The sequence below is a fragment of the Haemaphysalis longicornis genome, unplaced genomic scaffold, assembly GCF_048455015.1.
Source record: "Haemaphysalis longicornis isolate Haplotype H1 unplaced genomic scaffold, Haemaphysalis longicornis Haplotype H1 scaffold_2, whole genome shotgun sequence".
In the NCBI taxonomy this organism is placed as follows: domain Eukaryota; kingdom Metazoa; phylum Arthropoda; class Arachnida; order Ixodida; family Ixodidae; genus Haemaphysalis; species Haemaphysalis longicornis.
In genome coordinates this window covers 172,904,696-172,926,332 of record NW_027526295.1, presented here as the reverse complement: position 1 = coordinate 172,926,332, position 21,637 = coordinate 172,904,696, and the positions used below count along the sequence as shown (strand labels likewise).

The 21,637-nt window shown below is 45.7% G+C and overlaps 1 protein-coding gene across 1 annotated transcript; it reads right to left on the bottom strand.

Moving 5' to 3' along the window:
* Positions 1 to 204: 204 nt before the first annotated feature.
* On the bottom strand, positions 205 to 1,707 carry LOC144168418 (uncharacterized). The gene is made up of 2 exons (XM_077697412.1): positions 595 to 1,707; positions 205 to 519 (listed from the first exon to the last, which is right to left on the bottom strand). The coding sequence occupies exons 1-2, from the start codon at positions 1,396 to 1,398 to the stop codon at positions 205 to 207; spliced, it is 1,119 nt and encodes a 372-aa protein (XP_077553538.1). The 5' UTR covers positions 1,399 to 1,707.
* Positions 1,708 to 21,637: the final 19,930 nt, after the last annotated feature.

Genomic DNA, 21,637 nt, shown 5'->3' with positions numbered 1-21,637 from the left:
ACGAAGTGGCTGGGGTCAAAACTTTTCGCAGACGACACCGAAGCTTCGCACTCATGACCGATACTTGCGCCCCGGTGTCAATGAGCGCACTCACATCGACACCATCAACTTTCACGTCCAACAAGTTCTTTTCGGCTCGCAGTGTTATCAGAGGATTTTCAGGTCGCTCGGAAAATGCAGCGTCACCTCCGGGGGCTGCATCCTCTAGTTTTCCTGGGAGGGTCTCGAGTAGCTGGTCGACGGGGTCGGCGAGGAAAAGCGACGAGGAGAACGGGACTGGCGACGCTGCGGTGATGGGGAACGACCAGACCAGCGGTTGTCGTCGGAATCAGCGGTGTTCGGCTGCGGCTGACGGCGGGAGTAGAAGCGTCGAGGAGGGTCGTCAGGGTACTGGTAGAAGTTGTTCTGGCGGGGCGGAAATGGACGGCTCCGGCAGTATCGAGCCACGTGGCCTACCCGTCTGCAGTTGAAGCAGATCGGCCGGTCGTCAGGAGTCCGCCATTCATCAGCAAGGCGGCTCTGGAAACGTGGCGGCATATGGTCGCACCGAGAAGGGCTGATGGGTGAACGATAACGAGCGCATGGGTGACTCACGGAGCAAATTGGTTGCACTCCTAGGTTCAGCAGCTCTTCGCGCACAACTGCCTGTATGAGAGGTACAGGGACAGCGGAGGAGGTCTGGGCGTCGTGGGGGAAGCAAGTTGGGGCAATGGCCTCAATCTCGCGACGTACAATTCTTGTGATATTATCTGGAGTTGGTGGCATCCCTGTGGAAGTGCGCTGTCCTGCTGGCGGCTGGAGGTTATCTTCGCAGGAAGAGGTCGCAGCCGTGTTAGGGAGCCGGGTGAATTTTTGAGCGATTCGGCGGCTTTTCGCCAGCTCAAAGCGACGACATTCGGCGATAAGGGTGTCAACTTTGTCGCAGTTCTTGAAAACTAGAAGGTTAAAAGCATCGTCGGCTATGCCTTTTAACACGTGGCCCACTTTTTCTTCCTCCGACATCTGACGGTCAACTTTGTAGCAAAGGGATAGCACGCTCTGAATGTAAGTAACGTACGATTCAGTGGGGCTTTGCACGCGGGAGGCAAGGTCATTTTTGGCTTCCAGCTGCCGACTCTCGGACCGTCCGAACAGAGCCTTCAGCTCTTCTTTACAAGCGTCCCAACTGGTGAGGCGGGCTTCGTTTGTGTCAAACCAATCTTTGGCCGCACCTTTAAGGTAGAGGTCCAGGTTGGCGAGCATGAATGTGGGGTCCCAGCGGTTGTGGCTACTGACACGCTCGTACATAAGGATCCAGTCTTCTACGTCGACGTCATCCGTGCCGCTGAATTTACCGGGTTCGCGCGGGTGGGTAAGGATGATGGTCTGGCCTGTAGCGGCCTGGCTAGGCGGAGTCATGGTGAGGGTTGTCCCTGAGTGCTCTTTGCGAAAGGAAGTGTGCCGGACGTGGCGTCCGCTACGCAGCTCCGTCTTCGCAGAAGGCCAGCACCTCCACCACAAGATGTTACGAGGCGAGGACGCGGAAGAGAAGAATGTATTTAAAGTATTTACACTATTTACAGGAAGAAAGGCTGGGCTGCCGCTAACATCAGAACGACCCACAAGAGACCTCGTCGTCTTCCTCTACCAACAACCGTCGCTGGACGCATTGTTCTTGCTTGTGGACCAATCCCTCAGAACTACATCGTTCGTCGTCCGCTAGTTTGCTCCGTGGCAATATTTTGTACGTTCTTCCCCAAGATTCCATACAATAATAAATATGGCCTTGATGCGCAATTGGTGCGGTTACGGAGCTGAGCGCTTTCGCGAACGCGTGCTTCGGTATTAAGGTGGCTTTTCAAATTGAATTGAAGTGAATAACTTTTATTGACATGGGGGAGGCCACATGGCCGTAGTTGTGGAAAAGGAGGAGGAGGTGGCAATCAGTCAGTCATGATTAGGACTCGTTGGAGAAAATGCGCGGTATCTTGGGAAGGGGAGTGTAGACACCATCTCGAGCTACCCTTGCCCGACCCCTCTTAATTGAAAGAACAGCTAGAGCATGTAGGAAATTAGGGTTTTCCTAAGGGGGGACGTCAGGAGATGAGTTAAGCACGAGCTTTACGTGCTTAACATGTGATCGATCACTACTTTTCTCGCGACAAACGCATGATACCCGTCGAGTTTAACGTTTGGGAAAGCTTACCGTTGAGAGTGTTCATTACTACAGGCTGATAACTCACCATCAAATATGAACTTGCACCAGCTGGTTCCAGCTCGCATTTACTCTTCGGAAATGAAATACAGCTGCATAATCTGGAAGCTCCTTTATGATGCCAGTTATATCGGCTTACGTATACCTATGATGCCTGCTGAGGTACCACAGCAGACTTTTTTTTTGAAGGGCGGGAGGTTCAAGATTTCAAGCATGCAATAAATCTGAAATCTTTAATGCTAGCTATATACCTGTTAGTAAAGTGGTGCATACTATGAATGCGAGATTTGTATTAGGTGCGTGTGATGAGGATAGAGACGAACAACTTTATTTATTAACACAAAATAAACCGATAAAAATTGCTTTGAACAACAAGTGGAGTAGAAGCTCTTATATGCAATATATGCTACATAAATTTAAATGCTTTCGTCAGTGAATAGCTTGTCCGGATTTCCCTAAAGTCTTACATTTTTGTTTGCCCGCACTCTTATCTTACCAAGCTGCTTTTGACGCCGTTAGATTCAATGCCTTGTACTGCGAAGCAGCGCCCTCAGCGCCTGCAACTCAGAAAACGAACGCACTGCCTATTCCCTTTGGCAAGCGTGATCTCCGTGTCCGCTATTGCTGGCGGCTGCATCTCTAAAAAAATCCGGTAACACTGTTCAGGGGCGCGTCAATGCCGCCAGCCCCTATATCATAGGGCCACACAGCTGAAAGAACGAAGTGACGGCGCGACCAAATCACCGCAAGAGCTGATCGCCACTACCTTCTTCTGCCGAGCCGGTGTTAACATTATGGCCTTCTACTACTGCGCATTCAGGTGACGAGTCACGCCGCCTCTTTGCTGGTTGACTTTGAATCACTGGTCGCGAAGACAGATTTGTCTTAGTGAGGTACGCCGGGGGGCCTCTAAAAACCATCGGAGCGGCACCGGTCTTGAGCGTCGCTCTACCTTGTTGTAGCGACAGGATGCCCCTGTTCACAACTTGCTCATCAGTTCTGATAATGTCGGCAGCATTAAAATTCTCTTCCAAACACGCATATTCTTAAAGTAAAAGCTACACCATCCCGCTTCCAATGACGGCAAACCCTTTTTCACTTCTCTCGAACCTCGGCACTTGTCGGAAAACAGAGCACAGCACCTATTCCTTTATGCTTCTGCATCCGGAGCGGCAGCTCGTCATACACCACGTCTTAGGTCATGTTGATCCTAAGTTTAATATCGCAGACCTTGTACGTGGTGCCCTGGCACATGAAGTTCGCGTGAGATGGACGACACAAATTTTGTTGCGGGGAAGGAGACGCGCAGCCTCTACACAGTGCCTTCAGTGCTGCCGCTGCTGCACTGCTGCAACGGGCCTGCTGGCAGCGGCGCCCCCTTACGACAGCCAGCGCCCGGTACCGGTTGTTCTTGCCAGCATATCAAGCTCTCCTATAGATTGAAGCAGAAGCTTCGTGACCAGAAAGTATTAAAGGACTATGCTTTTACATGGGTATATTCAGTATGCCACTGTTGTATGCTTTTGAGGTAACAATATTTCGTTGACCTTTGAAACCGACTATATTTCTACCCTTTCGTTCAACGCATCTCTGGCGATTTTTCTTTTGGTGCCCAATCTGCAATCACAATTACTCGTTCTTTCCAGCAGACTGCGAGTTCAGAGGAAATGTTTTCTTTACTGTGCGTACTGTGCAAACGTTTGTTTTGTAGTCGTGCGCAACTCTTCCAACATCTTTGTTTCATTAGAGCTCTGATGTAATTTCATGAATGATTCGCGCTCTCATATTGAGCATGCAGAAGGAGAAGCGATTTTAACATAGGGCCTCCTCGATTTACCAGTCCTGGACGGTCCGCGGGCAGTCCGAGGACTGCGTCCGGACCGGAGCTCCCATATGAATACATGAGAAAATTGAGCGCCGGATCGCGTCTCGGGCAGTCCGCGAACGATCCGGGACTGATAATCGAGGAGGCCCATAATTTACGCTGCACAAGAAGCAGCGCGAATTTGCATGCGAAAAAGCACTCTGGGTAAGCGGCTGAGAAAATGTTTACCTTCTTGTCTTCGAACGCTTGTATCTTTTATGGCAATTCCTCCTCGGGTTCTGACCGCACCTCATTCGTGCCACGCTTTCCTGCCGAGGGCGAAACGACACAATGCCGAAACGCAAAGCCCTTTATGCTGCCCAGTGTGATTTGTAAACCAAATTTCTTTCTTCCGAGGAAGCGCTATCTTCTGTATGTGGCTTCCTTTTCGAATGCCGTCGGCTGCTGACTTAAACAACTGCTTCGAAAGCACTCAACGCGGCCAGGTTTATTGACAACTTCGGGAAGGACCGCACGGAGCGCATTCAGCTTTCTTCTCAAAGCGCTTGCTGTGTAGGCATTGTAGCACTTCGTTTTATTGAGCTTGTCCGATGGACACACGCTTGAGTGCCCTACAAACATTATTCGTTTTTTAATTCTTCATGGGGAACTTTGGACATTTCCCGGGCCAGTATACAGTCGAACACGGATATATCGAACTACAAGGGGATCGCGAAATAGTTCGATATATGAAAAATTCGATATAAAAAATATGGGCTCTGAGACCTCACCTATGGTGAACGATCACTTACCGATGGGCGCATTCAAGAATGCCAACTAATTCCGCACTCACGACGCAACAGGACGCTTTATTTCCGAGAAAAAAAAATCGGTGATCTTGGCCTGCTTCTTCGTACTGGAAATGAAATTAAAGACGCTGGTCTCAATCTTCTCGAGGCCGTCCAGGTGCGACAGCCCAGTTCCTTCCATGTCGCCGCAACAACGGCGAATCAAGCTGAACGCAGCGGCCACTTCACCCGCGGAGTACGATCGTGTAGCCGCCTCCTCGTCCGGACGATCTTGACCACTCGAGCTATCGGCCTGGGTTCCTGCAACCGCAGATACAATATCCTCGTCACCGAGGCTCGAAACAGCCTGAACATTGGTGTCAGCGTTCACAAAGTCGTCGGGAGACACTCCGGCTGGAACAGCAGCCGGGAAAAGGGACAACTCCCGAAGCGTGTCGCCCATGCACTCGTCATCGTCGTCACCGTCTTCGCAAGCTTCGGAAAGTTCGGCCGTCACAAAGCCTGCCTTCCGGAAGCAGTTGGCCATGGTCTCCTTCTTCACGCCGTATCAAGCGCTTGTCATCATATGTATGGCTCCCAGCAGGTCACCCTTAAGCTCGGTGCCCATGCGGAGGTTCATCAAAAGCCTATCGAGGAGTCGCCTCCTGTACCCGACCTTCGCCATGCCCGCGCATTCCTCCACATCCTCCTCAACCTCAATCGGGGGTGCAGCGACCGCCGAAGAGAACCTACCAGCTCCCGCGGCGTTCGATATACCCGATGACGGGGAAAATACGGTTCGATATAAACGTACGAATTCCTATACTTTTACACAGAATTTTTAAGGGGATAATTTATGAGTTCGATATAGACAATAATTCGATATACCCGTGTCCGATATATCCGTGTTCGACTGTATTAAGCTCATGTGTAATGGAAAAACTCTAAATTTGCCATACAAGGAGGAAACACGTGGATTTAAACGTGAAAAAATCGTCCCTACCTATAGCAAGTAAAGCCGCAATGTGAGTGAAATGCAAACGACAACAGCTATCCGGCTGCTTGTTCGTCGGCTGTAGCAAATAAATGAGGCAATCACAAAAAAAAAAATATCTGGAGTGTACGAGGCTGGCGATTATAGGCTAATAATATCGACCCAGTGGGGGGGGGGGGGGATGTGGAACATAACATGAAAGCAAATCTCCAGTGAGAGGTAGCAAGAGACAGAAGCAATTGAGAACAAATGAAAAAGTAAGATAGAAAGCGAACTTGTGCGAAGGTGAACCAGCAAACATGTGAATAAACAAGCAGTGAATAGCAGTTCCGAGATAAAAAATAGCGTCGTTTGATATTATGCAGGGAGATATAAGATAGAAATTACAGTGGCTCCGAACATACGTCTAAAAAGTGGCAGTTTAGAGGCATTCCTTTTAATACATAGCAGTATTGGGACGAAGCGATACGGCTCTTGAAACTTAAAAATACATAAAACTGTGGGGTTTATCAACGTTGTCGAAAAGAGGCAAGATTATATCAGAGTAAAACCCAGAATATTAACACCGGTGTGGAACCGGCAAAAAATGCCGGTTCGGTTACGCTTCGCGTTAGGTAAATATATTTCCTTCCGGTTCAGTTCTGCTTAGGCAAACTCATGCCCCAACCGGTTTGCGGAAAAACGTTCTGCAGTTAAAATTCACCCTAGACCTCAAATACAATTCAAAGTACTGATTTCTTCTCAACAAGCGTGGTGCAGTAATAAAGCAAATTTCAAAAAACAAGTCACATAATAACTAAAGCGTACAAACCACTTTTTCGCGTAGCGCTTATGTTGTTCAGAGCCAATAGAAAAAACAGTGGTATTTGTTAATGCCGCTTCTATCGTCCTATCGCACCACTTGAATGCTAACAAGTTAACACATTTCCAATTCTGTTTTAAATATTTCGTTTTTGCGTCCTGGCTGATGTTCTGTAGCAGAAAATTTGAACGTATAATCGATGTTTCTTACCTATTCCCGTGAAATGACATAATAAAGTTGACAGCGTTACCAAACGCTAGTTCTTTCAAATAATCAAGGTATGGCCTTGTTTTCGCGGTCGATTTAGCGTCCCTAGTTTAGGAGGCGCGGCAAAGAAATATAGGGTATCTGGATGTTTCTCCTCTCCCGGGCGAGGAGGAACATCCAGGAACCCTAGAAAAATGGCGCCGATGACCGGCTGCGTAACCACCGGTATCGGGCTTGCTACTCCGACAGCCAAGTAGGAACACTGCCTGTAATCATATAAAAAAGCAATCTACAAAAAAACCTGCACGTAAAGAGCCCTCACGCACGCACAACAGCGCGTTCTATCCGCATTAAAATACACGCTTTTTCTGTAAAAGAGGCTACGGTGCGAAAGGATGGAGTGGTAATCAGCGAAGCTTGAACGCCTAGTGCCGAACGCTGGGCCCACCGGTCAATTCGAAAGAATACCGTCTCTAGAATTTCGAATTAGCGCTAAAACTTTCTTATTGGCGTGCGTCTTCTGTTATCCCCTGTAGAAAATATCCTTGCCATCTTACTCCTGAGCGTGAGGAAAGATAGCTAGTTGCTATGTAGAGGCCAAGATCATAGATCGCCCGGGGCTCGCTTCTGGCAGCACGAGGCTCGCCCCTCACGCAGTCGAACATCGGACGTCCGAACTGGGTGACACGCAAATAAATAATCTTCCTCCTTTAGGGGCGAAGCCCCTTAGAGGCTTGGGCTGTCGGCGTCTCATGTTGTCGTCGTCCCATGTCGTCGTAGTATTATGTAGTCGCGGTACTAAAACACCGGGACGCTCTGTTCCTACCCCTTGCGCTAGAATGTTTCTTTTCCGTGGGAAAAACGCGTACCAAAAGAACATGCCGGGAAACTCGTTTTCCGACGCCTCGGGATAGAACACTTCGTGCTTCAAAGACACGAGACTTACAGCAAAGCTGCACCGCCCGACGGTTTCATCTACGTGGGCAAAATAGCCAAGGTTTCACGTTAGTGAAGTTGGCCCGGAATTTTCGCTCGACGACGAGCTTCATTTCTCTGTTCCCGCTACGCCTTGGCTCAACAACACTGTTGTGTGCTTTAGAAACCTATTTCGGTGGCCCCCTTCTCCGTCTTTCTTTCTTGTTGCATGAAGTTCTCCAGCTTGTATAAAGCCGATGCGTCGAACCAATACCAACATAAAGTTTCTATAGTGAGCTCAAGTGTGCGTCTTATTCTTCCTGGGTTTCCTTCGTCGTGCAGTTTTCCTTCCTTAGAATATGTACTAATCAGCCAAAATGTCAACACTTTGGTATGCTACAAGTAGGAACAAGGGAGGTTTGGACCTTGACCGGTGTGCAGTGGAGAAATCTCTCGGCCTTATTTCCCGTGCACAGTCCCAGCGAAGGAAGGGCAACGTTGCAACTCCAAACTTACTGCAGGCTGCTGAGAGTTGCATTTCTTTTTTCCAGACTTTGACTCTCCTTGCTCGACTATCAGCAACATATCAGTGCAATATTGGTGTGGTCGTTTCACTACGCTGTGACCACTTAGACAGCGTTTATGTCGTTTTGATCCGTCTGAAGATGAAAAGAAATTTCAAAGTTGATGCTGCGTAATAGAGAGAGGCAAACAGAAGACAGAGAGTTTTTTTGAGAATTGGACGCCGGGGTGGTTCGTTATTTCAGGACACTTACCACTCGCTATCAACAACAAGATATAGGGTCGAACCATTTTGTCGTGAATCAGTAACCCTTACTTTGCGTTTCGCTTCTGTTACGGTTCGGGTTCGTGCTCAAAATATAACCGTTTGGGTTCGGGTTCAGTTCCGGCCAAAATACCGCTTCGTTTGCGGTTCGACACCCTGATTAACACAAAGATTCTTCCTCGCGCGTTCACCAGAGGCACCAAGCACAACAACAACAACAAGGAAAACAACAAGGTCGTACCACCCGAGCGTTAGACTTGTTTAAAATCCAACCACACAGATCCGGTGGACTCCGCTTTGTCGCCTGAAGACGAAGCGCGGCAAAGACTATTCCACGACAAGTGCACGGATGACAATTTCTGAAAAGGGAGCCTCGGCCAAATTTTTCTACTTGAAGCACTGGATGGCTCTTCCAGCGAAATGACAACATTTATTTCTACCATGGAAAATATATTACCGAATATGAGATGCCGGCACACGTTTATTTAGTCTGTGTCATTCGACTACGGCACGTGTCGTAACCCAGGCCGTCAAATTAAGTCTCAAGTTAGGCCTCAATTCCAACTTGAAATCGTTGCCTGGATATACATAACGCAAACACCTTCTGCAAGCTAACACGGATTTTGAGTGAAGCTGGTCGTTTTTTTACATCTTTTTGTGACTGTTCCTATGCAATTCAGATTGGCTGGCACGCTGTTTATTTTTGATGCCGTTTTAATGCTTTTCTCTGGTTTCATCTCACCAACAAAGCGGCGCGCTCACACTTCAGGTTGAAAATGCTTTGAGGGAAATGTCATTATTATAACATTGTCGGTCAAGAAACATTCGCAGCTTATTTGTTGCTTTTTGAAGTAATCTCGAACATCCTTTTGACCAGAAGCATGTATTCGACTGAAGGGTACAGTTCAAGCTTAAAAGAAAAGGCAAACGGAATGGTCATGAACAAATTTAAAAAGAACCGGCAACGAAGGCACCAGGAGCGACACAAGCTGTTACTGCAATGTCTGGGGAGACTTATCTTTCCAAGATATGCAAGAAGAGCGCGTCCCGCCCCTCAGTGGAAACCCTTTTGTTTGCATTCAAGGGGCGAAGTGAAGCGCGGGAGTTGTGCAAAAGGACAAACTCGACCGGAAGTGCCACTGTATCCATTCATGTTGGTTTTGCACATATTACGTAGGCATTAGCAGCAACATCCGCACCCAATATACCAGGGCGTAGTACTTCACTGAATCCCGCACGCATTCATTGAATCGGATTGATTGAATCCCGCACGCATCAAATACTCGCCATCTGCGCAAGCTATTTAAGCAAAAGCACCACGGAAGTGCAGGGTGGATTAAATTTAGGATTTCTTTACACCTTTATTTCCGTGTGCGAACATATAGAGCGTTTTTTGGAGGGTGGGTTGAATGTGGGTTGTCTTTCTATCGACTGTCGGAAGCAGCCAGGTACCGCGTTGCGAGGGCTGCGAGTTGATTTGGCTGCATTGGTGTCCGACATTTATGTATTTTTTTAGTTTAGTTGGTTTATTGTAGTTCTGTTAATTTTGTTTTTATCGGAACAATACACAATATAAAAATGTTCACGAGAAACAAGCTGCATTAAATGAACTTTACCGGGCTCTGGCCATCGTCATCGAGCGCAAACAGACGCCAACACTGATTGATTGTAGGGTTTAACGCGCCGACGCAACGCAGGCGATGAGGCGCGCCGTAGTAGAGGGCTCCGGATTAATTTTGACCACCTGGGGATCTTTAACGTGCGCCGAAATCTCGTACACACGGGCGTTTTTGCTTTTCGCCTCCATCAGAAAAGCGGCCGCCGCGGCCGGGAATCGAACCCGCGACCTCGTGCTCAGGACACCAACACTGTATCACAAAATAAATGCGGCGGTGCATACAGCGATGCCTACGCTACAAGAAACAACACATCTTGTAAAGTAGGTAATAAAAACTGGATAACTAAGACGTCACGCTAAAAAGGAAGTACGAAAGTTTTGTTCACTTTTCGAAATACTCGAAAGCGTGCTCTACAAAACAACATAATGCCTGCGTGATTACAGTGCAATCTCCGTCTTATCACATGTAAAAAAATAAAAGAAATATGTTCATATTGCAGCAACGAGGTAGCATTTCAAGACAAGGTACGCATGTAGTACACAATCCCAAACGATACGTCCAATTCGTATACGTGAGAAAACTAATGAATGCGGTACGAATAGTGCTTTCCACGTTCAGGGACACGTTTTTCCAATAAACATTCACCAAAAGAAATAAGTTCTCCACCCTCAGCCACTTAATCTGGCACTGCCCCACATTTTCTTTGTACCGCCTATTTTGTACCGCCTATCTGGCACTGCCCCGCAAGTGGACCTACTTATCAATGAACTGTAACAAGGACAGTTTTGTAATATTGTTCCACCTAATTTTATTTATTTATTTATTTATTTATTTATTTATTTATTTATTTATTTATTTATTTATTTATTTATTTATTTATTTATTTATTTATTTATTTATTTATTTATTTATTTAACGTGCTTGCCAGCAGCGCTTGGCCTTCTCGACATGAATATAAGGCATACAAAAAGGCAACATATAGGAACGAAAATAAATAAAAAATGGGCAAAAATAAATTTGTTGAAACATCGATACATACGGAAGAGGAAAGTGATCAAAAAACGCAAAACATTCTGTGGACAACAAGAGTTTGGAGGTCGTGTGTAGAGTATGCACTAATGAACACATACAATCATAAGCAAAGGTCGTGCTTTTGGAGCAGAAACAGAAGAATAGTAAAGTGCAAGTGCAACCTCTCCACAAAATGCGCAATAAAATATTTTTTTCAAGGAGCTTTTGAAAGGCACCATGTCATTGCAAAACATGTCAATAGAAGATAAAAACACTGTTAAAGTCATGTTGGCATCGGCTTGCTGGTGCCAGGCTCAGTGATCTGTCAACATGAAAGCAGCCATGCGGCCACAATCGTCTGCTTGACACTCGCAGGTGAACAGGGCTTACAAGGCAAGGGCAGTCAAACTTGCAATGCATACGGTTAAAAAGAAAAACCAGGTCACGCCTGCACCGCCTAACAGGTAGCTCGTCAAGATTGAGAATCTTGAGAAGCTCACCGTGCCCTAATGACTCACTGGTGAGTAGCGACAAAATACGGTTCTAGAGAAGCGCTTCAGAATCCTTTCTAGTCGAAGGGATAACGAAGGGCTTAAACAATTCCATAATGCATTGGAAAAGTTGAGCTTCTGCAAAATTAGGGCGCGGGAGAATGAGACGAAGCACGATCGATCGGTGAATTCACTGGTGGCCCGGAAAATCCCTCCAAGCCTACGGAGACAGGAGTAGTTCAGGCGTTGCGTAAAAGCAAAAACAAGACTGCGGTGCGATAAGCCAAGGTACAGTATGGTCTTGCAGCGGGTCTACATGCGCTGCAGGCACAGCGGGTCAAATTAAACATTGAATTTGATTTGTTAGGCCGTAACACCTTATACGTTGAACTGAGCCTTGCTAAATAGTACATTCGTTGCTGTATTGAGTCGAATTGAGTTGCTGTATTGACTATTCGTTGCTGTATTGTTTGAGCAGGGCAGTCGTCGGTTTATTTATTAATGGTTTAATGGGCTCTTGAGACCCCTCGTGAATATTTATTGATTGATTGATTGATTGATTGGTTGATTGATTGATTGATTGATTGATTGATTGATTGATTGATTGATTGATTGATTGATTGATTGATTGATTGATTGATTGATTGATTGATTGATTGATTGATTGATTGATTGTGTCTTCGGTGCTGGCATTCGGTTTATCGCAATGGCCATATTGAAATGTTGTGAATTCAGTAAAGCTAATAGCCATTACCAGTAATAAGCTGTGCGACACACTACAAGTAAAATTTGGAATGTATGCAATACATTATCTTTATTAGCCCACAATAGTTGAGAACTCACTTCATTTGTTCGGTGTTAAACAAGTTGCGCACACCGATACACAAGGCTTCGATACCACTACCGCCATCCTTTGACGCAGTCGTGAATGTCGGTATCACTCACGCTCGGGGATCGCTAACGCTTTCTTGCACGATCATCTGTCACTGTGGTGGCGAATCAGTACGGCTGACGAGCCCGGGGGCTCAGTGGCTACGGCGTTGCGCTGCGGAGCACGAGGTCGCGGGTTCGACTCCCGACCACGGCGGCTGCTTCTCTGATGGAGGCGAAGTGCAAAAACGCCCGTGTGTACGAGATTTCGGCGCATGTTAACGATCCCCAACTGGTCAAATTTAATCCGGAGCACTCCACTACGGCATGCCTCAGCGCCTGCGTTGCGTCGGCGCGTTAAAGCCGACGCAACGCGCCGACGCAACGAATCAGTACGTATTCGTAATCAGTACGTCTTTATAGACGAAGACATGCTATGATAAGAGTGGGAGAATTATTGAGCTGTGCGGAACGGTTCATGGCGATTCTTAATATCTTAGGCTTATTCGCATGTGATTTTAAAGAAAACGTGCATATGTTAAATATTTCTATTGGCAAAGGAAACGGGAAAAATCGACTTCATGCCAAAACTGGCTGCATTTTGTTTGGCTAGCGAAATGTTTCAAGGACCGACTATTTACACTAAAAATCGAAAATTGAGACAAAAAATTCAGATGCCTTACTTGTGTTAGGGCCATGTCAAACGTGCGCTATTTAAAGGAGCCATGAAGAGAAAACACAAGTTTGGTTCATTCAAAAGATTGCCTGGTTAGAATCACACTGACACCACTTTTAACGTAAACTTCGCTCAAATAAGCTACATAATTAGGAAAAAAGGGTAAGGTCACCCGACCCACTAGCTCATTTCCCGCAACAGAACCTTTGCTGTCATACCAGCCAGCTCTGCGATTGGCGGAGGGCGGCAAAAGCAAACGCAGATTAGGCAGAGCTTATAAGCTTGCTGAACGAGCTATTTGTGGTTAAATGTAGAGCACATTCTTTTTAAAGCCCTAAGAATGGTGAGACAAACAGTGGAAGATACGAAAGCACACGTAAACAGAGAAGTACCGATGCGTATGCTGCTGTTGGTACTGCGCGCACTATGCTTGGTTTAGCTGCACAGGACTGCGGGGCTTTGGGGTTGTTTTAGACGACACTGGCGGATTGACGCAAGCGAAGATGTCTTACGTGACCGTATTTGTGGAGCGAGCCCCATGTTTCACGAAACGATTGTCTCCATGAACAGAACAAGCCAGGTACAAATACGTTAAGAAACAAACCAAAGGCAGAAAACAGCTTGCCGCGGTGTGGTGGCGCCGTCTGGTTCACTAAAGGTAAACAAGGCTCTGTGATGTCATTGCAGATCATGAAAACGCGCGATTTAGCGGGAAAACCAAAAGTTTAACTTAAAATAATCAATTTCTCAGTGAATAAAGCATCGTTTACATTCGCACAAGTGCTGGGTGCACTATAAAACACGAAATCTTTCGAATAACACAAACTTGTGTTTTTTATTCATGGCTTTTTAAGTGCTCTTCCACTGAGTGCACTCAGCTAAAATATCATTCGGGTGGAGCCAAACAACAAACGCAAATGACCCTTCCCATTGAATGCACTTTAAGCTGAGTGTGTTCCCGAAACGCACTTTACGCGAGCCAGCTCGCCGAGTGAGTTGTCTCGGCCACAGAGTTCTTAAAATAGCGGAAAATAGCAGAAACGAACGAGCGCTTAGACGTCTATAAATTATGTTAAAAGTTAATTATGAATACATTATTGATTTATTTGAACGAAAAGAGAGGCAGCGACGAGAAAGAAAAATTCCCCGCATTTCCCCGAGGGGAAGAATGTGAAAGTGCGAATGCACGAGTTGAATTTGCGCGGTTCGGTAATGTTCGCGAAAGAGAGATCACACACACACACTCAACTACAAAGAAAGAAAGATGCATTTATTCACAGATACCTATTTGTGTTGTCGTTGTACTTGATTGCTAGAGCGGATCTCAGCTTTGAAATTTCGTGTCAGTACTCCTTTAAGCGGGTGCATTAGCCCTTCTCACGCCAGATTCCTGGCCAATCCCCCACGTGGGTATGTGCCATGTCAGCGGCCAGGCAGCGCGCGCCCATCTCCCCCCGTTGCCAAGAAAGACGAGGAGATTCCTGGCCAATCCCCCACGTGAGTATGCTATGCGGACATCGCCGGTGGACGCAGGTTCCGGGTCGATTAAGAAGTGCATTCGCACTTAAAATAATCCCTTGACTAACGACATGCCAGCGCCGCCTGGAGAGGCGTTGCTCCATGACCCCCGTTCTCTGCGGCGTTCGCGTAGGTACTTTTTGCGGTCGCGTTCCCGTTTCAGTCTTTTCGGTTACAATCCACGCTCTCTGATAATTTTCCCTCCACGATAATGTTTCTGCGATTGTCTGCGCATTGTATTACAGCGAAATTATGACCTCTGGTCTCCAGTCACAGTCCCAACGGCGTTTTTTGTGGACTTGTGAGAGACACCGATTGCAGTGTTTAACAATGTAAACATAATAAAGTGTTTACATTGTTTCTCATGCGACAAAGAGGTGGAAGTTTAAGTAATTTTGTGGAATATTTACGCCAGCTATCGTCACTGACATCACGGCCAAGGGCACTTTGTTTAATCGTTTAGCAGCGCACAGCCAAAGTGCTATTCAGGAAGCCCGAGTGCACTAAACCTAAGGGCCCTTAAATAGGCACGATTGATATAGGTATTAGTGGTAGGCTCAGTTGTTTACATATCCCTACGAGCACGTCAATATAGAGCGGCCACGAGCTTTGGATGTTGGCTGTGATCATCACTGGTAATTCTCTTAGAAAGGGTTATGTGAAGAATTGGGTTGGTTGCTTCACGTCGCAGCCAAAAAAAAAACGCCCAAGCCGAATATCCGGTAGTGCGTATCTGATAACCGCGGGTGGGTTTGTTAATGTGGCAGCCAGTTAGATGAGGATTGCGGGTGCGTCTGTTGACATCTCTGCCAAAAGGAGTTTTGGTACCACCGTAGGCACGACACACGACGCTGGCACCCGTTTTTGGCAAACGAATATAAAGGTTTTTTTCTCCTTGAAAACAATCCTTAGTAACACAAATAAAAGGTTTTATTTTGGACATATGGTCACAGTGCATGGTCTGGATATACAGCAGGCGGTCCTAGAGACACAGACTGTAGTGTGCCTGGAAAGGAGAAAGCGCGTAAGTTAGGTATTTTCCTGATATTGCAAAAATAATGCAAAGATCGGAAAATCGCAAATATTGCAAATCCAGCAAATATTGCAAAAAATCAGATACAAACTGTCCAAAGATCATTAGGAAAAACATGGCGCCGGCGGACAGCAAACTACCCTTCAGAGGGCAGCTTGAATAATTTCCTGTGATGCGGCACGGATTTACCTGACGCTAAAAAATATTCGGAATGCATGCCCGGCAACCACCTTATGTAGATAGCCCTCGGCGTTTTTGGGGGTGACTTTTGTAATTGGAGCTGGTAAGTTTTGGTCGGCAGCCACTAGCCCCGCTAAGCTGCTGTTTCCCGAGCACGCGCAAATTTCACAGTTGATGGCTGCGAAATGCAATTATGAAAACAGTTATGTTTGAAAAGGTTCAATTGACAGATACCCGGACAATCTGACATCTGCGATTTGGACACATCTGGATACCTCATTTTGTTGCGCACTGTAGCCCGCAACTAACGTTGAAATGTTTGCATATTTTTTTAACTCTGCTTCCACCACTCTGACATGGCGATAAGGCCAAGACTTTTAACGTGTCCTGACTTGTTCGGAGCCTTAAAACCTGTTTATTCTTGACGGGAATGTTTTATGAATAATTTCGGATGACGTAGAAATAAAACTGACATACTTATTTTTTTTTTTCTGCACGTACCTTAAAATACATCTTCATTTTCTTCAGTAACTGTACCTTCGGATAGCACAGTTCGGTGAACAACTGAACCTTCTTTAAGCAAGAGTAAAGGTGTTAGCATATTTGAAACTTTAAAATGAATATTACCTTAATCAATGAGAACAATCAGTTCGTACCGTACTTTGACCTACAGATTATAAGACTCTTTTGAAAGGCCAGTACATGAATTGACCTCCTTTTGCGGAAACATTTTCCAATAAAATAATTAATTTACAACAAAGAGTTTAAGCACATTGTGCGGGGGGGCGGGGGGCTGCGGATGGGCAATACAGGCACTGGGTGGGTGAGGTTTTAAAACTAAGCCTGCTCACCCCGCACGCGATCAACTGAATTCAAGTCATTGTAACTAAACCCCTTCACCCGGCAAGCACTGTACGGGTAGCCCTAGAGAGTTGGAGGCAGACTTGCCAAAGGTATTTCAAACACTGAATTAAGGCCGTAGGCTTAATAAGCCAACAGCTTTGAGCCGCCTGTTTCTGCTGTCGACGCTTAGCAAGTAAGGCATGGCGTCGACATGACTGCAGCATCTTCCTCGACGGTAGACATTGTATAAAGTTAATGTGAAACAAAGGGTCAGGCGGAAAGGGTATGAACCTATGTGGGCCAAATGAGTCTATATATGACAGATGTCTATATATGACAGATGGGTCTATATATGACAAATGGGTTTAAATATGAAAGCCCATATATGGCAGATTTTATGTTATTCTAACTGCACCTTTAGAGCAAGTATAAAAAGACGCGAAACCATTAGACATAATTTTTGGAATAGTTATTTACTTTCAGTAATTTACTGCGGAAACTTAGATATCACTGCCGTGCTGTTAGTCTCAGAAATTAAATGCGCGCATAGGTGTACTTATGATCTAAACTTGACTCTTACCCGGAAATTATGGGCTAATAACGCTGTCTTGAAACAATCTTGTTAGTCACATCAGCGGGCTTAGTGGGTAACGAGCTGAAAATCCGTCTAATGGCCCTGCGCACATTAGCACCGCGGGAAGGATTATTTCACAGCTGTTATGACCGTTCGTGTGTCGACGTGTGGGTGTTTACACAAGCAAAAATGTACACATGTGTTTGTCAGCCCCACGGCAAGTGAGTCGAGACAAGGTTAGACGAGAGCAGGCGATGGAGTCACATTTCCCAAATTTGAGGTGCTAATTGAGGTGCTGAAGTGCAGCTCCTAATTTCAGGTAAGGCTTAGAAAGAGAAGTGTTACTTTCCTTTTTTCTTTTTCTGCTTCATGGAGTCAGGAGGTGCGAGTATTCACTCGGCGTTGTTGTGTCTGTAAGAAAGCAATGTCATTGTTATTTTCACGCGTACGCAAGCGCAAAGCCTTCATTTATAAAAGCGCCGGAGAGAAAAATGCATGCGTTGTCCTTCGTTTGATGTTTGCGGATCTACGTTTTTTTCTGTTATCACTAAAGAAAACTCAATATACCCGTGTTTACCCGAAGAAAGAAATGGCTGAGGTTTAACACTTGCAAATCTACATATATCGACCAAAATGTCTGTTTGCCCTGGTCTGGCAACGACTTGGTTTGGCTCACAGTGGTTAAAGAAATTTTGCCTTTGCTTCAGTTGTCGCTGCCTGCCGTCTACCCACATTGCGCGGGCCGATATGTTGCACCCTCTGTCGACTTCACTACACTAAGGTAGGCAAGGAAGGGAAGATAAATCTCATAACCTGTTCTTTTTTACGTGAAGCATTCGTGCAACACGCAAATCAAAAGCTTAATCTGGAACGAGGTAGTGTTGTTCTTTTTCCATCGGCAGAAAACGCTGATTACATTCGTCGAGCCTGTAAACAGGGGAAATAATAGATGATTAAACATAAAGGAGCAAGTCTTGGTTGCAACAAAAACAGCCACCTTTAGGGGTACATGGCAAATTGGTGAAATGGTCACGAGGTACTGGCGGCAGGGGTCGTAGTCACTGACCAATCAGCCGGAGTGGATAAGTTGTTACACTGATGTTCAGCGTTAACGTGCGGCTACTTTAACGTTATGCCTAGGGGGGCGTCAAGCAACGTCAAACTCGTTTGACGTTAAACAACGCGTATTGGTTGCTGAAATTTTTCAAGTCGAAGGCCGTAACTAATTGACCAGGTTCACCTTCGTTTCCCTCGGCAAGAACCATGAAGCCGTTGTGTCATAGGGAACGCGTCTTAGACTTAAATCCATGAGGCCAAGTGTTTCGTTCCCATCCAGTGGAATGTTCTCCTGCTTTTATTCTCAATTACTTAATTACAATTTCTAATGAAGTATATTATTCGTGATTTAGTTACATAAATTTATATCAATTACTTTACCCTATTTGCGCCCGTAGTGAGTTTTAAGAGCCGCTTGGCTGCTACAGGAGCCAAAAGTCGGCTGCTAGGCTCAATGATTCATTTTATTGTCACTCGAAAGAAAGTGCTGAAGATCACGCCGTAGACACCTCCACCGTAAGACTGCGTGGAAAAGAAACAAAGAAAACCGGAATATTTGGGTTATTTCGATTTAAACATAGATTTATTTGTTTCAAGCAGCATATTACCATGTTACCGCGTGATACCTACGTTACCACACGATAGAGATGCAATGGGGAAAGCTAAATTTAATAATATCAATGACGACGCAGGGCGTTGATTCTTATGAGTCTCTGATGGTGTTTTCTGAAAGGAAATTGTTACGAGTAACGCAAAGTGAAACAATGAACGCAATACCAACACAGAACCACTTGCATAACTAACATTTATTAGCGCAGACAATGTTGGTCTTAAATTTCTAAATTGTGTGAAAACATTGCCACTAGCATGTTCTAGTCAGAGAGGTATAGCCGGAGAGGTTGTTACATTTAGCGCGCATGTCCCCACAAACACCAAATCGATGCAGGTGCGGTGTCGACGAGTTCGGGTTTTGAGGTGTCGGTAACTACAATGTAACCCCGAGTCCTGCACCACGTTTAGGAGCAATGAGCTGTTTTGTTTTGAGACGTCGACGTTAAAACAAAGCGACATACCGAGGTGTTTGAAGGTCGCGTGGGCCCTCGCGAAACAGGTCGAACGCACAGCGACAGAGCGCGATTGCTGCCTCCTTCTTTTACCACCTGCCCTGCTAGCAGTCACGATCACGCGCTCTCCTACTCTGAAGTGGCAAATAATGGAATAACTTCCCACACGGCTGTATTTCGTATGCAGCGTGTCATTAACCACTAAAAATGGCAGTGCTCGGTATTTAGCATATGGTCGCACCTTAAAATTCCTACGGTAGGCCTCCTGAAAGGGACCCTGCAAGACGTTTTCAATTTTTCTCTAATCTGACGTGCTCTAGAACATAATCAAGAACTGTCTAGCAGCCCCCAAGGTAACGCAACCAAGTATTACTGGACTACACCCCTCAGATAACTTGAACACTGTCTCAAATTGTTTCTTTTTTGTCAATCTGGGCATTTTGTCAGCGCTGGAGAGACGTCTTTTGATTTATATGGCGGCTATTGACCGGCTTCCTTTCAGCTTCCGCAATAAACTTAATGATACCCAATTTAAAGAGTATCCCTAGAAAAGCAAAGCAGAAATTGCGCGACGAATTTGAAGCGACGAGCAAATCACGCAGTGTCGCTCTGTGCTTGCAAAAACAGCCTTTGCACTCTTTTCAAGCATGAAAGAAAGAGTGAAAGATTATCGGCGGTGCTGCCGGGAGCGTTTGACTTTCGTGGAGTCTTAAATTCTGCAGGACGATGTCAGCCGTTTGTCACCAAAAGATTCATTCAACAAGTTCACGAAACACTATCTCGCTTTTGTTAATGCGAATGCTTTAGGGGCCCGACTGTGCGAGAAGCCGTTGTTGTCTTTGTCCGGTACAGATAATAAACCGTTCTGTAAACTGTAAAAAACACATACAAAATCGAGGGTGTGTCAAAGTGCGTATGTGTAATAATTTTTATGAAGTAAATAAATTTCCTAGAAAGAAAACGAGGCAGATTTGAGTTCGTTGGGAATCCAACCAAGCACTACAGAGTACGATCCCCGTTCGCTCCTACATGCTACATTACAACGTTGCTGCCAGAGGAGAAACAGTTCGCCTAGCGCGCCTGGCGCTGACGTCCTATCACGGGACATGCGCTTATGACGGCACGTCAGTACAACGGGTGCACAATAGCCACGAAGAATTTCCCTATGAAGTGGAGAAGCCGTGGCGTCAAATGTCGCCAGTCTGCCTGTCGAAATAAATCGCACCAAGAGAACAATAAACCAAAGAGGAAAAAAACGAACCCGATGCAGGAATAAATAGGTCTTCTCTAAGTATCGCCAGAGTAAAGGAGTATGCTGCTGTTTCCAAAGCACATTTTGCTAAGTGCCCGGGAAATTTCTTTTCGAAGCACGCAATTAGAGATTGGGTTTAAAATGACATAATTACCTATACAAACAATTGTCCCACACCATTTATTGCTACCAAGAAAAATGCTCTGCCAAACGAGTGATAAAACGTTGCGGCAAAGGTCGCCGGCTTTTGTAAGCAGCGGTGATTTCTCTCTCGTTATTAGCGCCAATTTTTAATCCTTGGATAAAAACAAAACGACTAAACGGTAAAAAGCAGCGGTCGTGTCTGTCAATTCCTAGCCCTTTTATGTCGGTAGCAGGTACTGAGTAAACAAATTAACGTTCTGGCACAAACCACAGTGGCATCCGAAAATCGATCACATTGAACCTCGAAACTCTTATGCCTTAGATCACAGCAGGCAATTTCCTTTGAGAGAAGACGAGAAAAAAAAAACTCTGTCGCAACATTTTAAATCCCCTTCATTGAGACGCACAGACATACATAACTCGCCACTCCAGAAGGGCTAGTTTTTTTTCTATTGGTTTATTTAATGATTTGAGGTTTTAACTGTCGCCAAAGCGCTGTGTTTCATAGAGTTTCCCCTCGTTTGTGACATACGCCGGGTGAGACATTAATCAACTCTTTTACCAACCTCCAAAATGGAAAGTAGAGGTAATGTCAGTGCAATGAAAAACCAAACTGAAATATCGACACAAGCTAGCTCTTTTGTGAATGCCGAACTCAATAAACGGTACAGGACCTTCAGGAGATGCAGGAGCGCATGAGGAGTCTGCTCAACTGCAAGTGTAAATAAACTGATATTGAAATAGAATAAAAATAACTGTCCACGGCGTCTCGTTTGACACGCTTAAGTTTTCTGAAAGCAAGCGAAAAATTAGGA